This window comes from Phacochoerus africanus, chromosome 7 (genome assembly GCF_016906955.1).
Source record: "Phacochoerus africanus isolate WHEZ1 chromosome 7, ROS_Pafr_v1, whole genome shotgun sequence".
Taxonomy (NCBI): domain Eukaryota; kingdom Metazoa; phylum Chordata; class Mammalia; order Artiodactyla; family Suidae; genus Phacochoerus; species Phacochoerus africanus.
The window spans coordinates 86,136,999-86,155,624 of NC_062550.1; the positions used below are offsets into that span (position 1 = coordinate 86,136,999).

The window sequence follows — 18,626 nt, forward strand, 5'->3', positions numbered from 1 at the left end:
GTATATTCAGGACGTATCTTTTAAAATTTTTATTGTCTTTAGATTGTTTCAGTCTTAATGATCCACATGCAGTATCTTTAGCAGGTGATTAGTCAGCCTATGTGTGATTCATACATACACTAAATTAAGCAGGAAAAAAATGATCCTTCAGAAATGTTACAGACTAAGTCACACTTGTGCAGAGAGAGTTGAATGCATTCTATGATCAGACTTTTAAAGTTGCTTCCTAAAAAAATTTTTTTGAGGTTTTATCCCCCTTCATTACTTGATTCCATTAACTTCATATCTGTCTCTGATTAATTCTAAATTGGATAAAGTTTCTTTATCATATTTCCCTAAGTTCACTTAGCAGAGATTAATGGAGATGCTTACTCTGAGGCCAGGTACTGTACTGCTTGGAGACACAAAGATGGTTTGGTTTCTTTCTGCTATTGAGGAACTCGCTCTTCAGACAGGGCTGGGCAGGCAAGTAGAATTAAGATGCATTGTGGGAGTTCCCGTCGTGGCGCAGTGGTTAACGAATCTGACTAGGAACAATGAGGTTGCAGGTTCGATCCCTGCCCTTGCTCAGTGGGTTAGCGATCCGGCGTGGCCATGAGCTGTGGTGTAGGTCGCAAACGCGGCTCGGATCCCGCGTTGCTGTGGCTCTGGCGTAGGCTGGCAGCTACAGCTCCGATTCGACCCCTAGCCTGGGAACCTCCATATGCCGCGGGAGCGGCCCAAGAAATGGCAAAAAGACAAAAAAAAAAAAAGATGCATTGTGATAAATTAAGTTGAAGAGATAGACATGGGTGTCGGCAGTTTCTCAAGGTGACATCTAAGCGTGATCTCGAAGGAGATGGCTGAGGGAAGAAAGGGAGCCCGTCCCTCCTTTTAAGTGAGGGATGCCCTCGGTGTATGGGTATGAGGGGCACTCACCTTCTAGGAGCAGAAGTAGTTCTGAAGGGCTGCAGCAGCGTACCCGGGAGCAAAGCTGGAGGGGAAGGCGGTGGCCAGTTCAGGGCTTGCCTGTTGAGTGGCTAGGGAACTTGGATTCTTCCTGAAGAAACCATTCAGCTGGTTTTCTTTGAGTGAGTGATGAGTCAGACCTGTGTTTAGAATAATTGCTCTGAGGCAATGAGGAAGGCGAACTGTGGGTGGAGGAGAACTGGCAGCAGGAGACTGTGGGGTGTGGTAGGGATCCAGGTGACCATCCACACTGGGTGCAGAGCTGCAGGATCAGCAGGCCTTGTATGTCGGCAGTTTCTATATCTGCAGGTTCAACCAACTGGGGATTGAAAATATTTAGGAATGGGAGTTCCCTCGTGGCACAGAAGGTTAAGGATCTGGCATTGTCACTGCAGTGGCTCGGGTTGCTGCTGTGGCGCAGGTCTGATCCCTGGCCTGGGAACTACCATGTGCCATGGGTGTGGCCAAAAAAAAGGGGGGGGGGAATTCTAAAGAGTTCTAAAAAGCAAAACTTGGCAAGTGTACCGGCAACTGATTATGTAGCCTTTACATTGTACTAGGTATTATAAATAATCTAGAGATGACTTCGAGTATGCAGGAGGAGGTGCTTAGTTTATATGCACATGCTGTGCCATTTAGTATAAGGGACTTGAGCATCTGTGGATTTTAGTATTTGTGGGTTGGGGGTGGGGGTTGTGTCCCTAAGGATTACCATAGGACAGCTGTACTTCAAAATCAGTGAGACTAGCATTTAGAAGTGAGTGAGTTATTACCCGAAGCCACCAGTTTCCTTTCTCCCTTCCTTCCTCCCTCTTTCTTGCTTTCTTCTTTCCATCCATCCGTCTATCCATGTACAGTGTATGGCAGATTGATGTGGGGGTCTCAGTCCCCAGACCAGTTTATCAAATACTAACCACTGACCCACTAGAGAACTTCCGGGCCAGCAGTTTCCCAAATGTAGGCTGGGGACCCTTCCCAGAGATCCTCAAGGTCAAAACTATTTATGTAATAATACTAAGACATTATTTACCTTTGTCTCTCATTCTCTTATGAGAGAGTACAGAGGAGTTTCCCAGAGGCTTATTGGACTTGTGACATTGCAACAGACTGAATGCCAAAAACCCAGATTTTTCCCGTCGTCTTCTGTTAAACACACACTAAAGACACTTTTGAAAATTAAAAATAAATGCTACTCTTCTCATTGAATTTTTTTGTTTAGGAAAATATAGTTACTTTTCATAAAATCGTTTATGTTGACCTGTAATGGGCTTATTTCTTCATAAGTGAACAAATATTTTAAAATTTCCTTTGTTTTAGTATGGTACATGTCAATAGAAAAAATCCACATAAAATAAAAAAAAAATTAAAAAACTCTTTAGGATCTGAAATAATTTTAAGAGTGTAAAAGGGTCCTGAGACCAAAAAGTTTGGGAACCACTGCTCCAAGCATTTAAGAAGAAATACGTGGTACCTCTGTTAGGCAAATATAAACATAAGCCATCATCATCTCTCACCACTCCTCGCTCATTATGATTCATTCTCCACATTGCATCCAGGGTACATTTCGAAAAGTGTGAATCAGATTACATCATGACCATAATAGAAAATTCCAGACCCCTTCTAATGATCTGTAGGCAAGATCTTAAATGTACCACTTCTTTGACCAGGGTGTATCACATATCCACTCTGTGTCATGTAACTTTTTTACAGACATGTCCTCTAACAAACTACCCTCAGATTTGCTGGCTTAAAACAGGAGCAGCAAACTATGCCTGTTTTTGTATGGCCTTCAGTCTAAAGTATGAAGTTTACATTTTCAAGTGGCTTTAAAAAACTAAAATAAGAAAGTACATAACACATGAAAATTATATGAATTGCAAATATCATTGTCCATAAATGAAACTTTCATGTTGGAACCTATCCATGTCCATTCTGTGGCTGCTTTCTGATTGCAAAAGCAGTAATCGAATAGTTGCTGCAGAAACTTTATGGCCTGAAAAGCCTAAAAGGCCTACTACTTGGCCCTTCACAGAAAGAGTTTGCCAATCCCTGGCTTAAAATGGCAATTATTTCTTCTCTGGGATGTGCAGGTCCGGGGAGAATTGGCTCATCTGGGTCTTTGGTTCTCCTGAGACCAATGGGCCAACCTGGACAGGTTCTTCTCAGGAAAGTGGTGAAGGCACAAAAAAACAGGCGGATACTTGCAAACCTTCTGAGATTCAGGCTCAGAACTGGTGCTCTCACCTTTTTGCTCCTTGGGCACATCAGATCTGTGTCCACCTTGGTACCTTTGCACCATGTCACATCACCCTGGAGCACAGCCCCCAGACACCATGTGATGTGTTCCTTCTCGCCGCACAGGCCTCCCCTCAGTAACACCTCTCAGGTGGGCCTTCCCCACCACCCAGCCTAATGCAGCCTCTTTCACCAGTTTCATTCCTTTTTATATCCTCCCTTTTCTCCTTTTTAAAAGTTGTATTTAGTATCAGTCTGAAAATGTATATGTGTGTATTTAATGTCTTATCTCTCTCCACCAAAATGTGAGCTCTGTGGGAGGATTTCTGTCTTACCTCAGCCTTTCTGTCTTACCACTGTATCCTCAGCCCCTAGAATAGAGCCTGGCACCAAGAGTTTGAGTGTAGAAATACTTTTTTCCTAGCATCTAAATATAGAAAGGTCACCTAAGTGATGAGTTTCTAAATTCAACCTTAATGAAAGTATATAAGTGTAGTTGCTATGAGTTGATAAGCATATAATTATGTTAGGGTTCCTAAGAGAAACAAACCCAATAGAATGTGGTTCGCATGCATGTGCAAATAGACGTATTCCATGGATTTGGCTCACAAGACTGTGGAGGCCAACAAGTCTCCAAGACCTGCATTTCGCAAGGCCTGAGATCCAGGAGAGCTGATGACGTTGTTCCTGCCTGAACGTTGGTGGGCCAGAGACCCAAGAAGAGCTGATGTTTCAGTTCGAGTTTGAAGGCAGGCCGCACTGATGTTCAGACTTGAGGGATTCAAATCAGAGGATATTCTCGTTCAGCAATTTTGTTCTATTTAGGCCGTCACCTGAGTAGATGAGGCCCATCTACTTTAGGGAAGGCAAGTTGCTTTACTAGTCTACCAATTCAGATGTTTCTGGCTTTGGTTTTGTTTTGTTTTTGTTTTTGTTTTTTATGGCTGCACCTGTGGCACATGGAGGTGCCCAGGCTAGGGGTCGAATTGGAGCTGCAGATGCCAGCCTACACCACAGCTGCAGCAATGCCAGATCTGAGCCTTGTCTGGGACCTAAACCACAGCTCACAGCAATGCCGGACCCTTAACCCACTGAGCGAGGCCAGGAATCGAACCTGCATCCTCTTGGATACTAGTTGGGTTTGTAACCTGTGAGCCACAGCGGAAACTCCTCAAATGTTACTTTCACCTGGAAACACCCTGGTTGGGGAAGTTCCCCTCTATTCCTAGCATGCTCAGAGGTTTTTATTTATTTATGATTTTTTATTTTTGGCCACGCTCATGGCACATGGAAGTTCCTGGGCCAGGGATCAAACCTGAGCCACAGCAGTGACAATGCGGAGTCCCCAACCATTGGGTCATTAGGGAACTCCCTATTTTTTATTTTTAGATAAAAATGGGTGTTGAATTTTGGCAAATACTTTTTCTGTATCTGTTGATATGATCACATGATTTTTCTTCTTGTGCATATAGAAATGATGGATTACATAAATTGATTTTTGAATGTTGAACCAGCACTCAAATACATCTGGAATAAATCCCATTTGGTTATGGTATATAATTCTATTTATACATTCTTAGATTTTATTTGGTAACACTTTATTAAGGATTTTTACATCTTTGTTCATGGGAGTTATTGGTTTGTAATTTTCCTCATAGAATGAATTGGAAAGTTGGAGTTCACGTCGTGGCACAGTGGAAATGAATCTGACTAGGAGCCGTGAAGTTGTGGGTTCGATCCCTGGCCTTGCTCCTCAGTGGGTTAAGGATCTGGCGTTGCCATGAGCTGTGGTGTAGGTGGTTGCAGATGTGGCTCAGATCCCGTGTTGCTGTGGCTCTGGCATAGACTGGCGGCTATGGCTCTGAATCGACCCCTAGCCTGGGAATCTCCACATGCTGCAAGTGCGGCCCTAAAAAAAAAAAAAAAAAAGAAAGTATTCCCTCTGCTTCCATTTTCTGGAAGAAATTGTGGAGAAGTAGTATCATTTCTTCCTTAAATGTTTGGTAGAATTCACCAGTGAATCCTTTTGGGCCTGTTCCTTTCTGTTTTGGAAGATTATTAGTTATTGATTCAAATTATTTAATGGTGCTATTCAGGTTATATATTTCTCCTTGTTTGAGCTTTGGTAGATTATATCTTTTGAGAATTTAGTCCATTTCATCAAAGTTATCAAAGCTGTGATCATAGAATTTTTCATAATGTTCCTCTTTTTGTTTGTTTTTGATTTTTTTAGGGCCGCACCTAAAGTGGCAAAATTTGTTAGTAGTTTTTTTGCTGAAGCTTTGTCCCCAGTGTGATTGTCGTAGGAGGTGAGGACTGTGGTAGGTGATTAGGTCATGAGGGTGGAACCCTCCTGAGCGGGATTAGCACCCTCGTCTTAGAGACTGAGCCCAGAGCGCACCCTTGCCCTTCCCACTGTGTGAGGTGACCTAGTGCGGAGATGGCCATCTGTGGGCCAGGAAGCGGGCCTCACCAAGTAGCAAACCTGCTGGCACCTTGGTCTTAGTCCTCCCAGTCTCCAGAACTGTGAGAAATTTCTGTTGTGTTTTGTCATTGAAGCCCCAATGGACTGAGGCAGGAAAACGAGCATGTTTAATCCAGTGTGGTTACAGGAAACTTCTGGTGATGAGCAGATTTGACTTCTTGATTGGTATCTGAGGAGGAGGAAGAGGGTTAGTAGAAAAGGTAAAGCTTAGAATATCTTTAAAATAATCTTGGTTCCTCATTTAGTGCGTCTGAATGCAAAATATATTTTCTTTTTCAAAAACCATGAAGAACTTATTGTAATTTAGGAATATTACAAACTTCTGATGTGTTTGTCAATATATGGAAAGCTGTCAGAATTAGAGTTCTTGCTGCTTGAGGTTGGAGAGCCCTGGCATCTTGAATTTTACAAGGTGGCATGTCACTTTGGACACTTAAAATTGAGAAAGGGATGTGGATATTTATAGAGACAGCTTTACATCCTCATAAGTCAAGGTCTGCTGTCATTTCTCTCTACCTCTAGTCTTTAGCCTTTACCTTGACTCTCTGGGAATGGACCTTAAAGCAGGACTTTCTGGAGGGAAATCACGGAGCCATAAGCTGTCATTCTAGAAAGTTTATTGATTTCGTGCCAGGCACTGTGCAAGGTTTGGGGACTAAACACAGAGAGATCAAGCTCCTGGCTTTGAGTTGCTCATAGAGGTGCAGGCAGATATTTAAGCAGGTGAATTAATTATATTGCAGCACATAAATGCTGTCTTTAAGAGACCCACGAGGAGTTCCCTGGTGGTTCAGTGGGTTAAGGATCTGGTGTTGTCACTGCTGTGGCTGTGGTTGCTGCTCTGACACAGTTTTGATCCCTGGTCCAGGAACTTCTGCATGCAGCAGATGTAGTCAAAAAAAAGAGAGACGTATGAGCAGTTTGCATGTGAATATTGTACATCCCTGTAGAATTTATATATCTCATCAAAACAATCCTGAAAAGGAGTTCCTGTGGTGGCTCAGCAGAAACAAATTTGACTAATATCCATGAGGCTGGAGGTTCAATCCCTGGCCTTGCTCAGTGGGTTAAGGATCCGGCATTACCATGAGCTGTGGTGTAGGCCAGCAACTATAGCTCCTATTTGATTGACCCCTAGCCTGGGAACCTCCATATGCCATGGGTGTGGCCCTAAAAGACACACAAACAAACAAACCAAAAAACTGTGAAATAGGTGGTATTAATATCCTCATTCTGCAGAAGAGAAATTGAAAAATAGAGACGTGCCCTAGATTTTATTGGTAAAGTGCCAGATTGAAACCTTAAACTCATGTCTTGTGATTGTAAATTTCGTGATCCTTGCAATGTATACCCGTTTGCTTCTTGACAATTACCTTCCTTCTTTCCTTAACTGGGGACTCCCCAAAGGATTATGCGACTTGGCTCTCACCAGTAATCCACCACAGGCGTGCATTTGATCCTGTTCCGGGATCATTCAAACTGTCAACAAAAGTGTGCATGGGGTTATATAATGGAAAAAAGTTTATCAACTGAAAAATTTAGCATTTGTGTGCCCAAATTAGTTAAAGGACTGTTAAACATTCTAAAAATATTAAGGAAAAACACACATTTATTATGTGACTTGCAGTTAGTTATAAACATGCCAGTGAAACACTCTGGGCCATTGAATTAAGGGTGATAAACATACCAGTTTTAGCAGGTTGAATGACCACATTCATGAAAGTGTGTTTGACAAAGCTGGCTCTGTGTAAATAAGCCTTAGAGGAGGCGGCCTGATGACGCTGAGAGAGCCTGGCAAAGGGAAGTAGGAACATGGGCTGTGGAGTTGGGTTGATTCAGATCTCAGCCCCGTCATACACACTGCTCCTTGGCCTGGAGCTTCTCTTGCTGTTGTGCCTCACAGGGGTACCTTGTTATGGGGATTCCCGGGGAGGGAGAGCGCCTGGCATGGTGGTGCTTGGCGGGGGTGTGTATGCACTCTTCTGCCATCAGCACATTAAGATGGACTTTGGCTGACATTTTGTAAAACTAACTGACAGTTGATCTTGAATCCTTCGAATGCCGTGGTTATTAAAGTGGAGTCTTAAAAGATAAACATTTTTAGCTATAGAATAAACTACCTTTAGATGATTTTTATAGTACTTATTAATAATACATTGTTTATCAGGTACTTCAGAGCTCATGTTTTTTTTGGTTTTTTTTTTGTTTTGTTTTTTTTTTTTAGGGCCTCACCTGAGGCATATGGAAGTTCCCAAGCTAGGGGTCAAATAGGAGCTGCAGCTACTGACTCACGCCACAGCCACACCAGATCTGAGCCATGTCTACAACCTGCACCACAGCTCATGGCAATGCCAGATCCTTAACCCACTGAGTGAGGCTAGGGACCAAACCTGCCATCCTCATGGATACTGGTCAGGTATGCAAGGCCAGAAATGTTACCTGCTGAGCCATGACGGGAACTCCCTCATGCAGTATTTTAGTAATTAGTATTTTAGTTTTTTATGTCTTAAATATTCACCTCCAGGTTACCCTTAGAACCAGAGAAGATGGCTCAAAATGGCCAAGTAGGACATTTTTTGAAGGCAAACATTGTATCTTGTATTTTTATTGTGTCAATTTTCCATTTTCTTCATAAAAATTTACAGTGCTACCAATAGAATGTTTTAAATGTCTTGCCATTATAAAAATGATGGTTCAGGAATTGATGCTTATTTCCCCCTGGCTTGCAGTATGCCTGGCATGATCTGCATACTCTGTTCGCCCACATCATGGGACAGTCACCATCTTACTAGAGCAACACAGCAGACCAATGAAGTAGACTTTGTTCTTAGTTCATAGTTGAGGAAATTGAGACCCACACATTTACACGAGGTTACTCAGCTTGTAGAATGGGGAGATTCTCCCAGGAGGCATCCCACGATCCCAAGTTCACTGTTCTCTACGCCACTCCCGCTGTAACCAGATAACATTTACTAAGAAGACGGTATGTGTGAATTGTGCTGGGCCTGAGTTGATAATAAATAGAATTATAAGTAGTTTTCTACCCTCAAACAGCTCAATGGGTCTGTCAACATGCTAACAGGGTGGAAAATAATCTGAAAAAGGGTGGATGTGTATATATGTCTAACTGAATCATTTTACAGCAGAAATTATCACAGCATTGTAAGTCAACTGTACTTCAGTAGAACTTTAAAAAATGGGAAAAAAAAAAAAAAAAAGGAGTTCCCGTCGTGGCTCAGTGGTTAACAAACCTGACTAGTATCCATGAGGACGCAGGTTCAATCCCTGGCCTTGCTCAGTGGGTTAAGGATCCGGTGTTGCCATGAGCTGTGGTGTAGGTCGAAGATGTGACTTGGATCCTGCATTGCTGTGGCTGTGGTGTAGGCTGGCAGCTACAGCTCCAATTGGATCCCTAGCCTGGGAACCTCCATATGCTGTGGTGCAGCCCTGAAAAGGCAGAAAACAAAAAACAGAACAAAGCAAAAAAAAAAAAAAAGGAAAAAAAAGTGCTAACATGGGGTTAAAGGTAATAACTGTAAAAAAGCTAAATGGGAGTTCCCGTCGTGGCACAGTGGTTAACGAATCCGACTAGGAACCATGAGGTTGCGGGTTCGGTCCCTGCCCTTGCTCAGTGGGTTAACGATCCGGCGTTGCCGTGAGCTGTGGTGTAGGTTGCAGACGAGGCTCGGATCCCGCGTTGCTGTGGCTCTGGTGTAGGCCGGTGGCTACAGCTCCGATTCAACCCCTAGCCTGGGAACCTCCATATGCCGTGGGAGCGGCCCAAGAAATAGCAACAACAACAACAAAAAGACAAAAGACAAAAAAAAAAAAAGCTAAATGATGCAAGGCCAGAAATGTTACAAGGCAGCGGGCAACTGATTTCCAAATAAATGATGGAGATAGAAGTTACCAAGAGTTCTGAGGACACATTCAAATTGGGTTGAAGAATATGGAAAGGCTTTGTGCAGGAACAGAGATTTGATTTTACAGTAGTGTTTCTCTAACCTGTTCCTTTGGTCTTTTGGTTACGGCTAGTAATGACTGAAACCAACGTCTAATTGCAAGTTTAAATTTTTTTGGGCTTCTTTGTTGTTTGGAAGGTGTCTATATTTTTACAGATTACCCCGGAATAAATAATTTGATAATTGCATGTCAGTTTTCTACTCTTTTCCATCCTTGATAGTATTAAGAAAATGATCTGGGGGAGTTCTCCTCGTGGCGCAGTGGTTAAAAAATCCAACTAGGAACCATGAGGTTGCAGGTTTGATCCCTGGCCTTGCTCAGTGGGTTAACGATCCGGCGTTGCCGTGAGCTGTGGTGTAGGTTGCAGACTCGGCTCAGATCCCGAGTTGCTGTGGCTCTGGCGTAGGCCGGTGGCTACAGCTCCGATTCGACCCCTAGCCTGGGAACCTCCACATGCCGTGGGAGCGGCCCTAGAAAAGACAAAAAAAAAAAAAAAAAGAAAATGATCTGACACTAACCCTTAGGTGAATTTTATTTGCTTTACGAGTTGCCTTTTTCATTCCTCATATAGCATGTTTCTCATTCACCTGAAGACCTTTGGAAAGATTTCCATAATAGCTCCTAGTTAACAGGAATAAGCAGAAAAGGGAAACGGTTATAATAGAAGAGAATCAGGTTCCAATGTTGATGGGGTTAGGACCAGGGACAAAAGACCTGGAAGAGGCCGAAGACATACAGAGACAAGCATTCTCCTGGAGTTGACAGTAGAGCACAGGGAGGACACAGATGAGTCACACAGTGTCAGCCACACAGCAGGACTCCTCCTTGCGTCATTGACCTTGAGGACTGGAAAGGATTTCAAAGACAGTTTTGTCAGATTCCCTTCATTTTGCAGGTGAAGACATAGCCCAAGGAGGCCAAATAACTTGCTCCAGGTCACTCATAAAAGCCATAGATCTGGGAAGACAACTCACATCCCTACCAATGCCCCCGAGATCTGGGAGTGCAGGACTCCAGGCTAGAGGAATGTGTTCCTAGGTGTGTTAGATAAGGACTCGGCTATTGCAGAGTGGTTTGGAGATGGTGAGATGATTTTATCTAATGAAAGAAGGTATGTTGTAAGACCATAGAGCGTGTCAGCATTTCTCAGCCAGTTGTGAAACGTGCTCTTTATGTTTTCTCTCTACCTTCCAGGTAGCCCTCCTAGCCAAGAGCACTTATATTGAGCTTTATTTTTTGTGGTTTGCTTTACAAAAAATGATAGGAGTTCCCTTGTGGCACAATAGGTTAAGGATCCAGCATTGTCACTGCAGCATCCCAGTTTCACTCTCTGGCCTGGGAACTTTCACATGTGGGCATTGCCAAAAAAAAAAAACAAAACGATATACTCGTTGTCCTTTTGTAAGCTACATAGGGTTATAATGGAGAATCACTTCTTCTTGAGCTCATAAGTTGATGTAGATCAATACAGTCATATTATTGAAAATAGATATAACCTCTTTTTTTTTTTTTTTTTTTTGCTTTTTAGGGCTGCACCCACTGCATGTGGAGGTTCCCAGGCTAGGGGTTCCAATCGGAGCTACAGCTGCCGGCCTACACCACAGCTACAGCAACATCAGATCCGAGCCATGTCTGCAACCTACACCACAGCTCACGGCAACGGCAGATCCAGGTTAACCACTGAGTGAGGCCAGGGATTAAACCTGCAACCTCATGGTTCCTAGTCAGATTCATTTCCGCTACACCACGACGGGAACTCCCATATTCTGAATTTAGCAAAATAGATGGCATTTCATATCTATGTGCCTGTCATTGGATTTGGTGCCGTGTGATAGCAAAGGTAGAGCTCCGGAATTCCCGTGGTGGTGCAGTGGTAACAAACCTGACTAGTATCCATGAGGATGCAGGTCGGATCCCTGGCCTTGCTCAGTGGGTTAAGGATCCAGTGTTGCCATAAACTGTGGTGTGGGTGGCAGATGTGGCTCGGATCCGAGTTGCTGTGGCTGTGGCGTAGGCAGGCAGCTGTAGCTTCAATTTGACCCCTAGCCTGGGAACTTCCATATGCTGAGGGCGTGGCCCTAAAAAGACCAAAAAAAAGGTAGAGGTCATTTCTCCTCTGGGAATTTGCAAACAAGTTGGAGAGGCCAGTGGTATGCATTTAGAACCTCAAGTGTACCATGACTAAAATTGGACCCTCAAATCCCACCGGCCCTCTTCCCACTATACCTGTTCCTCCTGTGTCATTATATAGTCCCACTCTCCATTGAGTCACTCACGCTAGAAATAGTGAAAACCTCCAGGTAACCCTAGATTCTCTTGTTCTTCACTCCTCTGTCCAGTCTGGTAGCAAATCCTCCTAACATTCCTTGTTCTCCAGCTGAACTGCTGACAGGCTCCTGTTCATCCTTGAAGACTATGCTAACATTGCTGCTTCAGGGAAGTCTTTCCTGGTATCTTCCTAGAAGAGTCAGGTGCTCCTTCAGGGCAGCTGTAGCCGGTAATAAACTTGAAGTAGTTCCTTAAAGTCAGGTCATTTAGCTTATTTCTTTCTCTTTGTAAATCTAGTACCAGGCACCTTAGACCCAACGCATTTTAAACTCAGTTGTTTTTAAATCAAGGCACTGAGTGGGAGAATTAATTTGTGATGTTGATGAAACATCCCAGTGAAGTGAGGTTGTAAAGGTAGACAGAGGCCAGATCTTAAAAGGTCTGATGTCATGAATGGAAGGGGGCTGTGGTAACTGGGCACTGAGGTCTACCAGGCCTGTGCGGTAGCCAGATGTTGTTGTGGTGTGCTACTACCTTCTGGCTAATAAAAGTGGAGGGTCTAGGTGCAGCTTGCAAGAAGGCGGCATGCTGGCTGGAATGAAATCTAAATGACGGGGGGTCCCCACAGCCTTCTCAGTGTAGCAGGGCCACAGTCTAGGGCCATAGGATGGGACCCTGGAAGAAGCAGGTGGGAAGGAAGGCATTCCAGGAAGGGGAGTAGAATGAAAGGACAGGTAGCAGGGCATGAGCTGGTGAAGGAGACTGAAAAGGAGCCACTGGAATAGTGGAAGGAAGTGGTTCAAGAAGGAGGAACCACTACCAACTGAGTAAGCAACCAGGAAGATGTCATTGGAGGAGGCCTTGGGAGGCAGAAGTGCTGTTGGAGTGGGCTGGAGGGCGAATGGGAGAGCGGGAGATGGCTCTCTAAAGATACCTGCCCTTGAAAAAGACAGAGTAGAGTGATGAGCTGCAGCGGGGTGTGGAGGGACGGGGAGGCTTTCCAGAGATGGCAGAATATGTTTATATGCTGATGGCAGTTCTCCCATTAAGAGGAAGAGAGAAAGGAGGCGAGGTCTCGAGATGAGTTGATGAGATCCAGAGCAAGTGGACAGAGATTGGATGTTTACAGGGAGGACGGACACTTCTCTGTGGTATAAGGAGTGAAGAAGAAAATGGGGCATGTGTGTGGGTAGGTTGATTCATTTGGGAGGCAGAGATGAGGGGCCTCCTATCGAAAGCTTTCCACTTGCTCCTGAAAGACTGAGCAAGGTCATCCGCTGAAATCTCACAGATAGTAAGGTCACCATCCCTCATATCTTGTCATTCTCTTCTGTTTTGGCTTGTGTTCTGGGCTGTGAGACATTTCCCATGTTTTGAATGGATCACATAGCTGCCTTGAGATCCTTCACTGCCTCCATTTCCCTTGGCGTTCATGGCACCTTCAGGACCCAGCTCCCCCTCTCTCCAGACTGCCTGTGCTCCAGCCAAAGCTAGCAGTACAGCTGTCCTCAAACAGCTCCCTTGCTGCCTCTCCACCTTTGAACATGCCCTTCCTCATGTCCTTTTCTCCCTACCCAGGGAACTCTTTCTCCAAGACCCAATTCTCATGACACATCCTTTTCTTTATTTTTATTTATTTATGGTCTTTTTAGGGTTGCACCCGTGGCGTATGGAGGTTCCCGGGCTAGGAGCCAAATTGGAGCTGCAGCAGCTGGCTTACACCACAGCCACAGCCACACCAGATCAGAGCCGCATCTCTAACCTACACCAAGCTCACAGCAACACCGTATCCTTAACCCACTGAGCGAGGCCAGGGATTGAACCTTGGTCCTCATGGATGCTAGTCAGATTCGTTTCCACTGAGCCATGATGGGAACCCACATCCTTTTAAATCCCTTTCATTCCCCACCCCATTCCACAGGCCAGAAACTATAGCTTTTATTTATATATTACATAACCATTCTTTTGTTGTATCTTGCTCATTTAGATGGAACACAGTGTCTGGTATATGGCAGGCACTGAGTGAATAGCTGAGTTTTGATTGCTTTATCTGCTGCCTCAGCTGCAGCAGCACCGGATCCTTAACCCACTGCATCAGACCAAAGCCAGGGATTAAACCAGCACCTCCACAGAGATAAGCTGGGTCATTAACCCATTGTGCCACAGCAGGAACTCCCCCTTTAGTAGTTCTTAATGAATTTTTAAAAAATTAAAGTTATATACTCTTTGTATTTGTTGTAAAGAAAACATTGCTTCTTTTTCTTTTTTTTTTTCCTAGGTGGTTCTGGAATGGAGCCGGGATCAATACCACGTTTTGTTTGATTCTTACAGAGATAATATTGCTGGGAAGTCCTTTCAGAATCGGTAAGAAGAGATCAGTTTTGGAGAGTAGCTGCTTTAGGCTTAAATGATGAGTCATGAAATCACTCATGCTTTAAATATAACAGTTGAAGGGGTCTTTCCAAGTTGTGGGTGTGCTTTAGCTTGTTCGGGATTTCTCCTGTGTGAAGGAAGCCTGGAATCCACCTCACATTTTGTGGATGCAAAATTCGATTCCCAAGGAGCAATCCTGCTTCACAGTATGTTGAATGTTTTAAGTCACGTGATCTTGTTTTGTCCTTGCCCCAGTTCTGTGAAGAAAAAAAAGGTAATTCCATCCCCTATAGGATGAGGAAGCCAGGTAGCTACTCTGCAGCCAGGTTGGAGCCCCAGCCAGTGTTGTTCTATTGACACCTCTGTGTTAACCAGGGTACCTGCGGTGGTATCCACCAGGATGGACCCCCACCCGCCCCTGTGGTCCCCACATCTTGCTGCCTCACTGTAGGGAGAAGATAAAAAAGCTCACAGATTGGGTCTTATTCTCTTTAAGACCAAGCTTCTTGATGTAACCACTCATTTATTTGTTTTGTCCTTTTAAGGCTGCGCCCTCGGCATATGGAGGCTCCTAGGTTAGGGGTCCAATCAGAGCTGTAGCTGCCGGCCTACGCCACAGCCACAGCAATGAGGGATCCAAGCCAAGTCTGCAACCTACACCATAGCTCATGGCAACGCCAGATCCTTAACCCACTGAGCGAGGCCAGGGATCAAACCTGTGTCCTCACGGATGCCAGTCATATTCATTTCCTCTGAGCCTCCACGGGAAACGCCAAGGTGTAGCCACTCTTAAACGCTGCCTTCAACCTTTCTTTTTTCTTTTTTTTTTTTGTCTTTTGTCTTTTTTGTTGTTGTTGTTGTTGCTATTTCTTGGGCCGCTCCCGCAGCATATGGAGGTTCCCAGGCTAGGGGTTGAATCGGAGCTGTAGCCACCGGCCTACGCCAGAGCCACAGCAACGTGGGATCCGAGCCTCATCTGCAACCTACACCACAGCTCACGGCAACGCCGGATCGTTAACCCACTGAGCAAGGGCAGGGACCGAACCCGCAACCTCATGGTTCCTAGTCAGATTCGTTAACCACTGCACCACGACGGGAACTCCTCTTTTTTCTTTAGAGGTTTTTCCCTCCCTCACAAGACAGACCTCAGAGTGAAAGCTATCTTTTCCAGCATCCTCCTTCCCTTCTTACAGCTAAAATGAATCACAAGGCTCTTTTCAACTTTTGTCTGTAAAACTGTTGCTTATATTGTTTTGGATCATAAAGTCAGTATTTGTCTGTGGTTGAAGCAATTCAGACAATACAGTAAAATAAAAAGTAAAGCTTCTTTCTGTTCCATGCTCAATTTCCCCTCACCCAGAAGAGCAATCGTCAATGAGTTTTTGTTTTGGATTCTTCTGGTGATCGTCCTTTTAACTTTAAAAAACAAATGGAGTTCTTTCCTTTTTGATTTACTCACTTTATGCAGTATCTGTTGGCTCCTTTACATTGTAATGGTGCACAGCTAATCAGTACAGGACAAGGAGCAGGAGGTGACCAGAAACAGATGTGGGGTGGCTATTAGAGGTAGCTAACCTCACAGAAGACCTGGGTCTAAATGTCAGAGGCTATGATGGGACACTTTCCTAGAACCTGGCTGTCCCATTTTCCCTTGAGGATAGGCCCTGTAGTCTTCCTCTGCTTTCTGTGAACCAGAAACGTAAATAGAAGTATAAGCAGTAACTGGCATCGATGGTGCACCTTGATCGCTTTCTAAGCACCTCTAGCCTACGCTGGTAATTCCTTCTGCTTAGAAGCACTTCCTTGTCCCTCCATCTGCTTGTTATGAGTGCCCATGTGGTTTCTATCAAATAAGTAGTTTTTTTAAAAAATTGTGCTAGGAGTTCCCATTGTAGCTCATTGGTAACAAACCCGACTAGTATCCATGAGGACTCGGGTTCAATCCCTGGCCTTGCTGAGTGAGTTAAGGATTTGGTATTGCCAAAAACTGGTGTAGGTCGCAGATCCAGCTTGGACCCCGAATTGCTGTGGCTGTGGTGTAGGCTGGAAGTTGCAGCTCTGATTCGACCCCTAGCCTGGGAACTGCCATATGCTGTGGGTATGGTCCTAAAAAAAAGGCAAAAAAAATTGAATCTGTGAGACTTACTCTGTTTTAGACCCTGAGATCTGACTCTCTGCTATAAAAAATTTCACAGTCAAGTAGATGAGATGGCTTGTAAGCAAGTACCTAGAGAAGTAGGGAAACTCTAGATCTTTCTCTTTGGATCTCTTTTTCTCTCTCTCTCTTTTTTAAAACTCAATGAATTTTATTATAGTTATACAGTCACGATCACAACCCAGTTTTATAACATGTTCATCCCAGAACCCCAGCCCATCCCTCCCCACCCCCCAGCCTGTCTCCTTTGTTAACCGTAAGTTTTTCAAAGTCTGTGAGTCAGTTTCTGTTCTGAAAATAAGTTCATTGTATCCTTTTTTTAGATTCCACATACAAGTGATAGCATATGACGTGTGTGTCTCACTGTTGAAACTTCATTTAGCATGAGAATTTCCAGGTCCATCCATGTTGTGGCAAGTGCCGTTATTTCATTCCTTTTTATGGCTGAGTAATATTCCATTGTGCATGTGTACCACATCTTCTTTATCCATTCCTCTGTTGATGGACATTGAGATTGTTTCCATGTCTTGGCTATTGTCTGTAGTGCTGCAGTGAACATTGGGGTACATGTATCTTTTTTCTTTCTCTCTCTCTCTCTTTTTTTGGTCTTTACATGTATGTTTTCAAGTCATAGTTTTTTCTGGGTAGATGCCAAGGAGTAGGCTTGCTGGATCTTATGGTGGTTCTAGATTTAGTTTTTGAGGAATCTCCATATTGTTTTCCATAGTGGTTGCACCAATTTATATTCCTACCAATAGTTTTAAGAGGGTTCCCTTTTCTCCACAACCTCTCCAGCGTTTATTGTTTCTAGGCTTTTTTTTTTTTTTTGGTCTTTTTTAGGGCTGCGCCCATGGCATATGGAGGTTCCCAGGCTAGGGGTCTAATTGGTGCTGCAGCTGCCAGCCTACACCAGAGTCACAGCAACTCGGGATCTTAGGCACATCTTCGACCTATACCACAGCTCACAGCAACACCAGATCCTTAACCCACTGAGCGAGGACAGGGATCAAACCCACAACCTCATGGTTTCTAGTTGGATTCGTTAACCACTGAGCTGTGACAGGAACTCCTCGTAGTAGTTTTGATTTGCATTTCTCTAATAATTAGTGACACTGAAATTTTTTTTCATGTGGTTTTTTTGCCATCTGTATGTCTTCTTTGGAGAATTTTCTGTTTAGACCCTCTGCCCATTTTTTGATGAGGTTGTCTGTTTTTTGGTTTTTTTTTTTTTTTGTATTGAGCTGCAGCAGGTTTTTATATATTTTGGAGATTTATCCCTTGTCAAGTCTCTTCATTTGCAAATATTTTCTCCAGTTCTGTGGGTTGTCTTTTTGTTTTGCTTAGGGCTTACTTTGCTGTTCACAAACTTTTAAGTTTAATTAGGTCCCATTTGTTTATTTTTGTTTTTATTGTCATACTCTAGGAGGTGTAAGATTTGAGAAGATAATTGCTATGGTTTATGTCAGAGAATGTTCGGCCTGTGTTTTCCTTTAAGAGTTTTATACTGTGCAGTTTTTTATATTTATTTAGGTCTTTAATCCATTTTGAGTTTATTTTTGTGTATGGTTTTAGGGTGTGTTCTTGTTTCATTTTTTTACATATAGTTGACAGTTTTCCCAGCACCACTTATTGAAGGGACTGTCTTTTCTCCATTGTATATTCTTGCCTCCTTTGTCATAGTTGAGTTGACCATAAGTGCATAGGTTTAATTCTGGGCTTTCTATCCTGATCCACTAATCTATATTTCTGTTTTTGTGTCAGTACCATACTGTTTTGATGACTCTAGCTTTGTAGTATAGTCTTAAGTCAGGGAGCCCGATTCCTCCAGTTCCGTTTTTCTTTTTCAGGATGGCTTTGGCTCTTCTGGCTCTTTTGTTCTTCCAGACAAATATTAAAATATTTTGTTCTAGTTCTGTGAAAAATGTCCTTAGTAATTTGGTAGGGATTGCATTGAATCTGTAGATTGCCTTAGGTAGTATAGTCATTTTGACAATATTGATTCTTCCAATCCAAGAGCATGGTAGATCTTTCCATCTGATTGTGTCTTCTTTGATTTCTTTGATTAGCATCTTATGGTTTTCAGAATACAGGTCTTTTGTCTCTTTAGGTAGGTTTATTCCTTGGTATTTTATTCTTTTGATGTGATGATAAATGGGATTGTTTCTGTAATTTCTCTTTGATCTTTCATTGTTAGTGTAT

At 43.5% G+C, this 18,626-nt stretch overlaps 1 protein-coding gene across 1 annotated transcript in view; it reads left to right on the forward strand.

The window, feature by feature from the left end:
* Nucleotides 1-18,626, forward strand: part of GNPTAB (N-acetylglucosamine-1-phosphate transferase subunits alpha and beta) — a 100,483-nt gene that overhangs the window by 9,802 nt on the left and 72,055 nt on the right. The window contains 1 exon segment of the mRNA XM_047788176.1: nucleotides 14,178-14,263. Within this exon segment, the coding sequence (XP_047644132.1) occupies nucleotides 14,178-14,263 (86 nt within the window).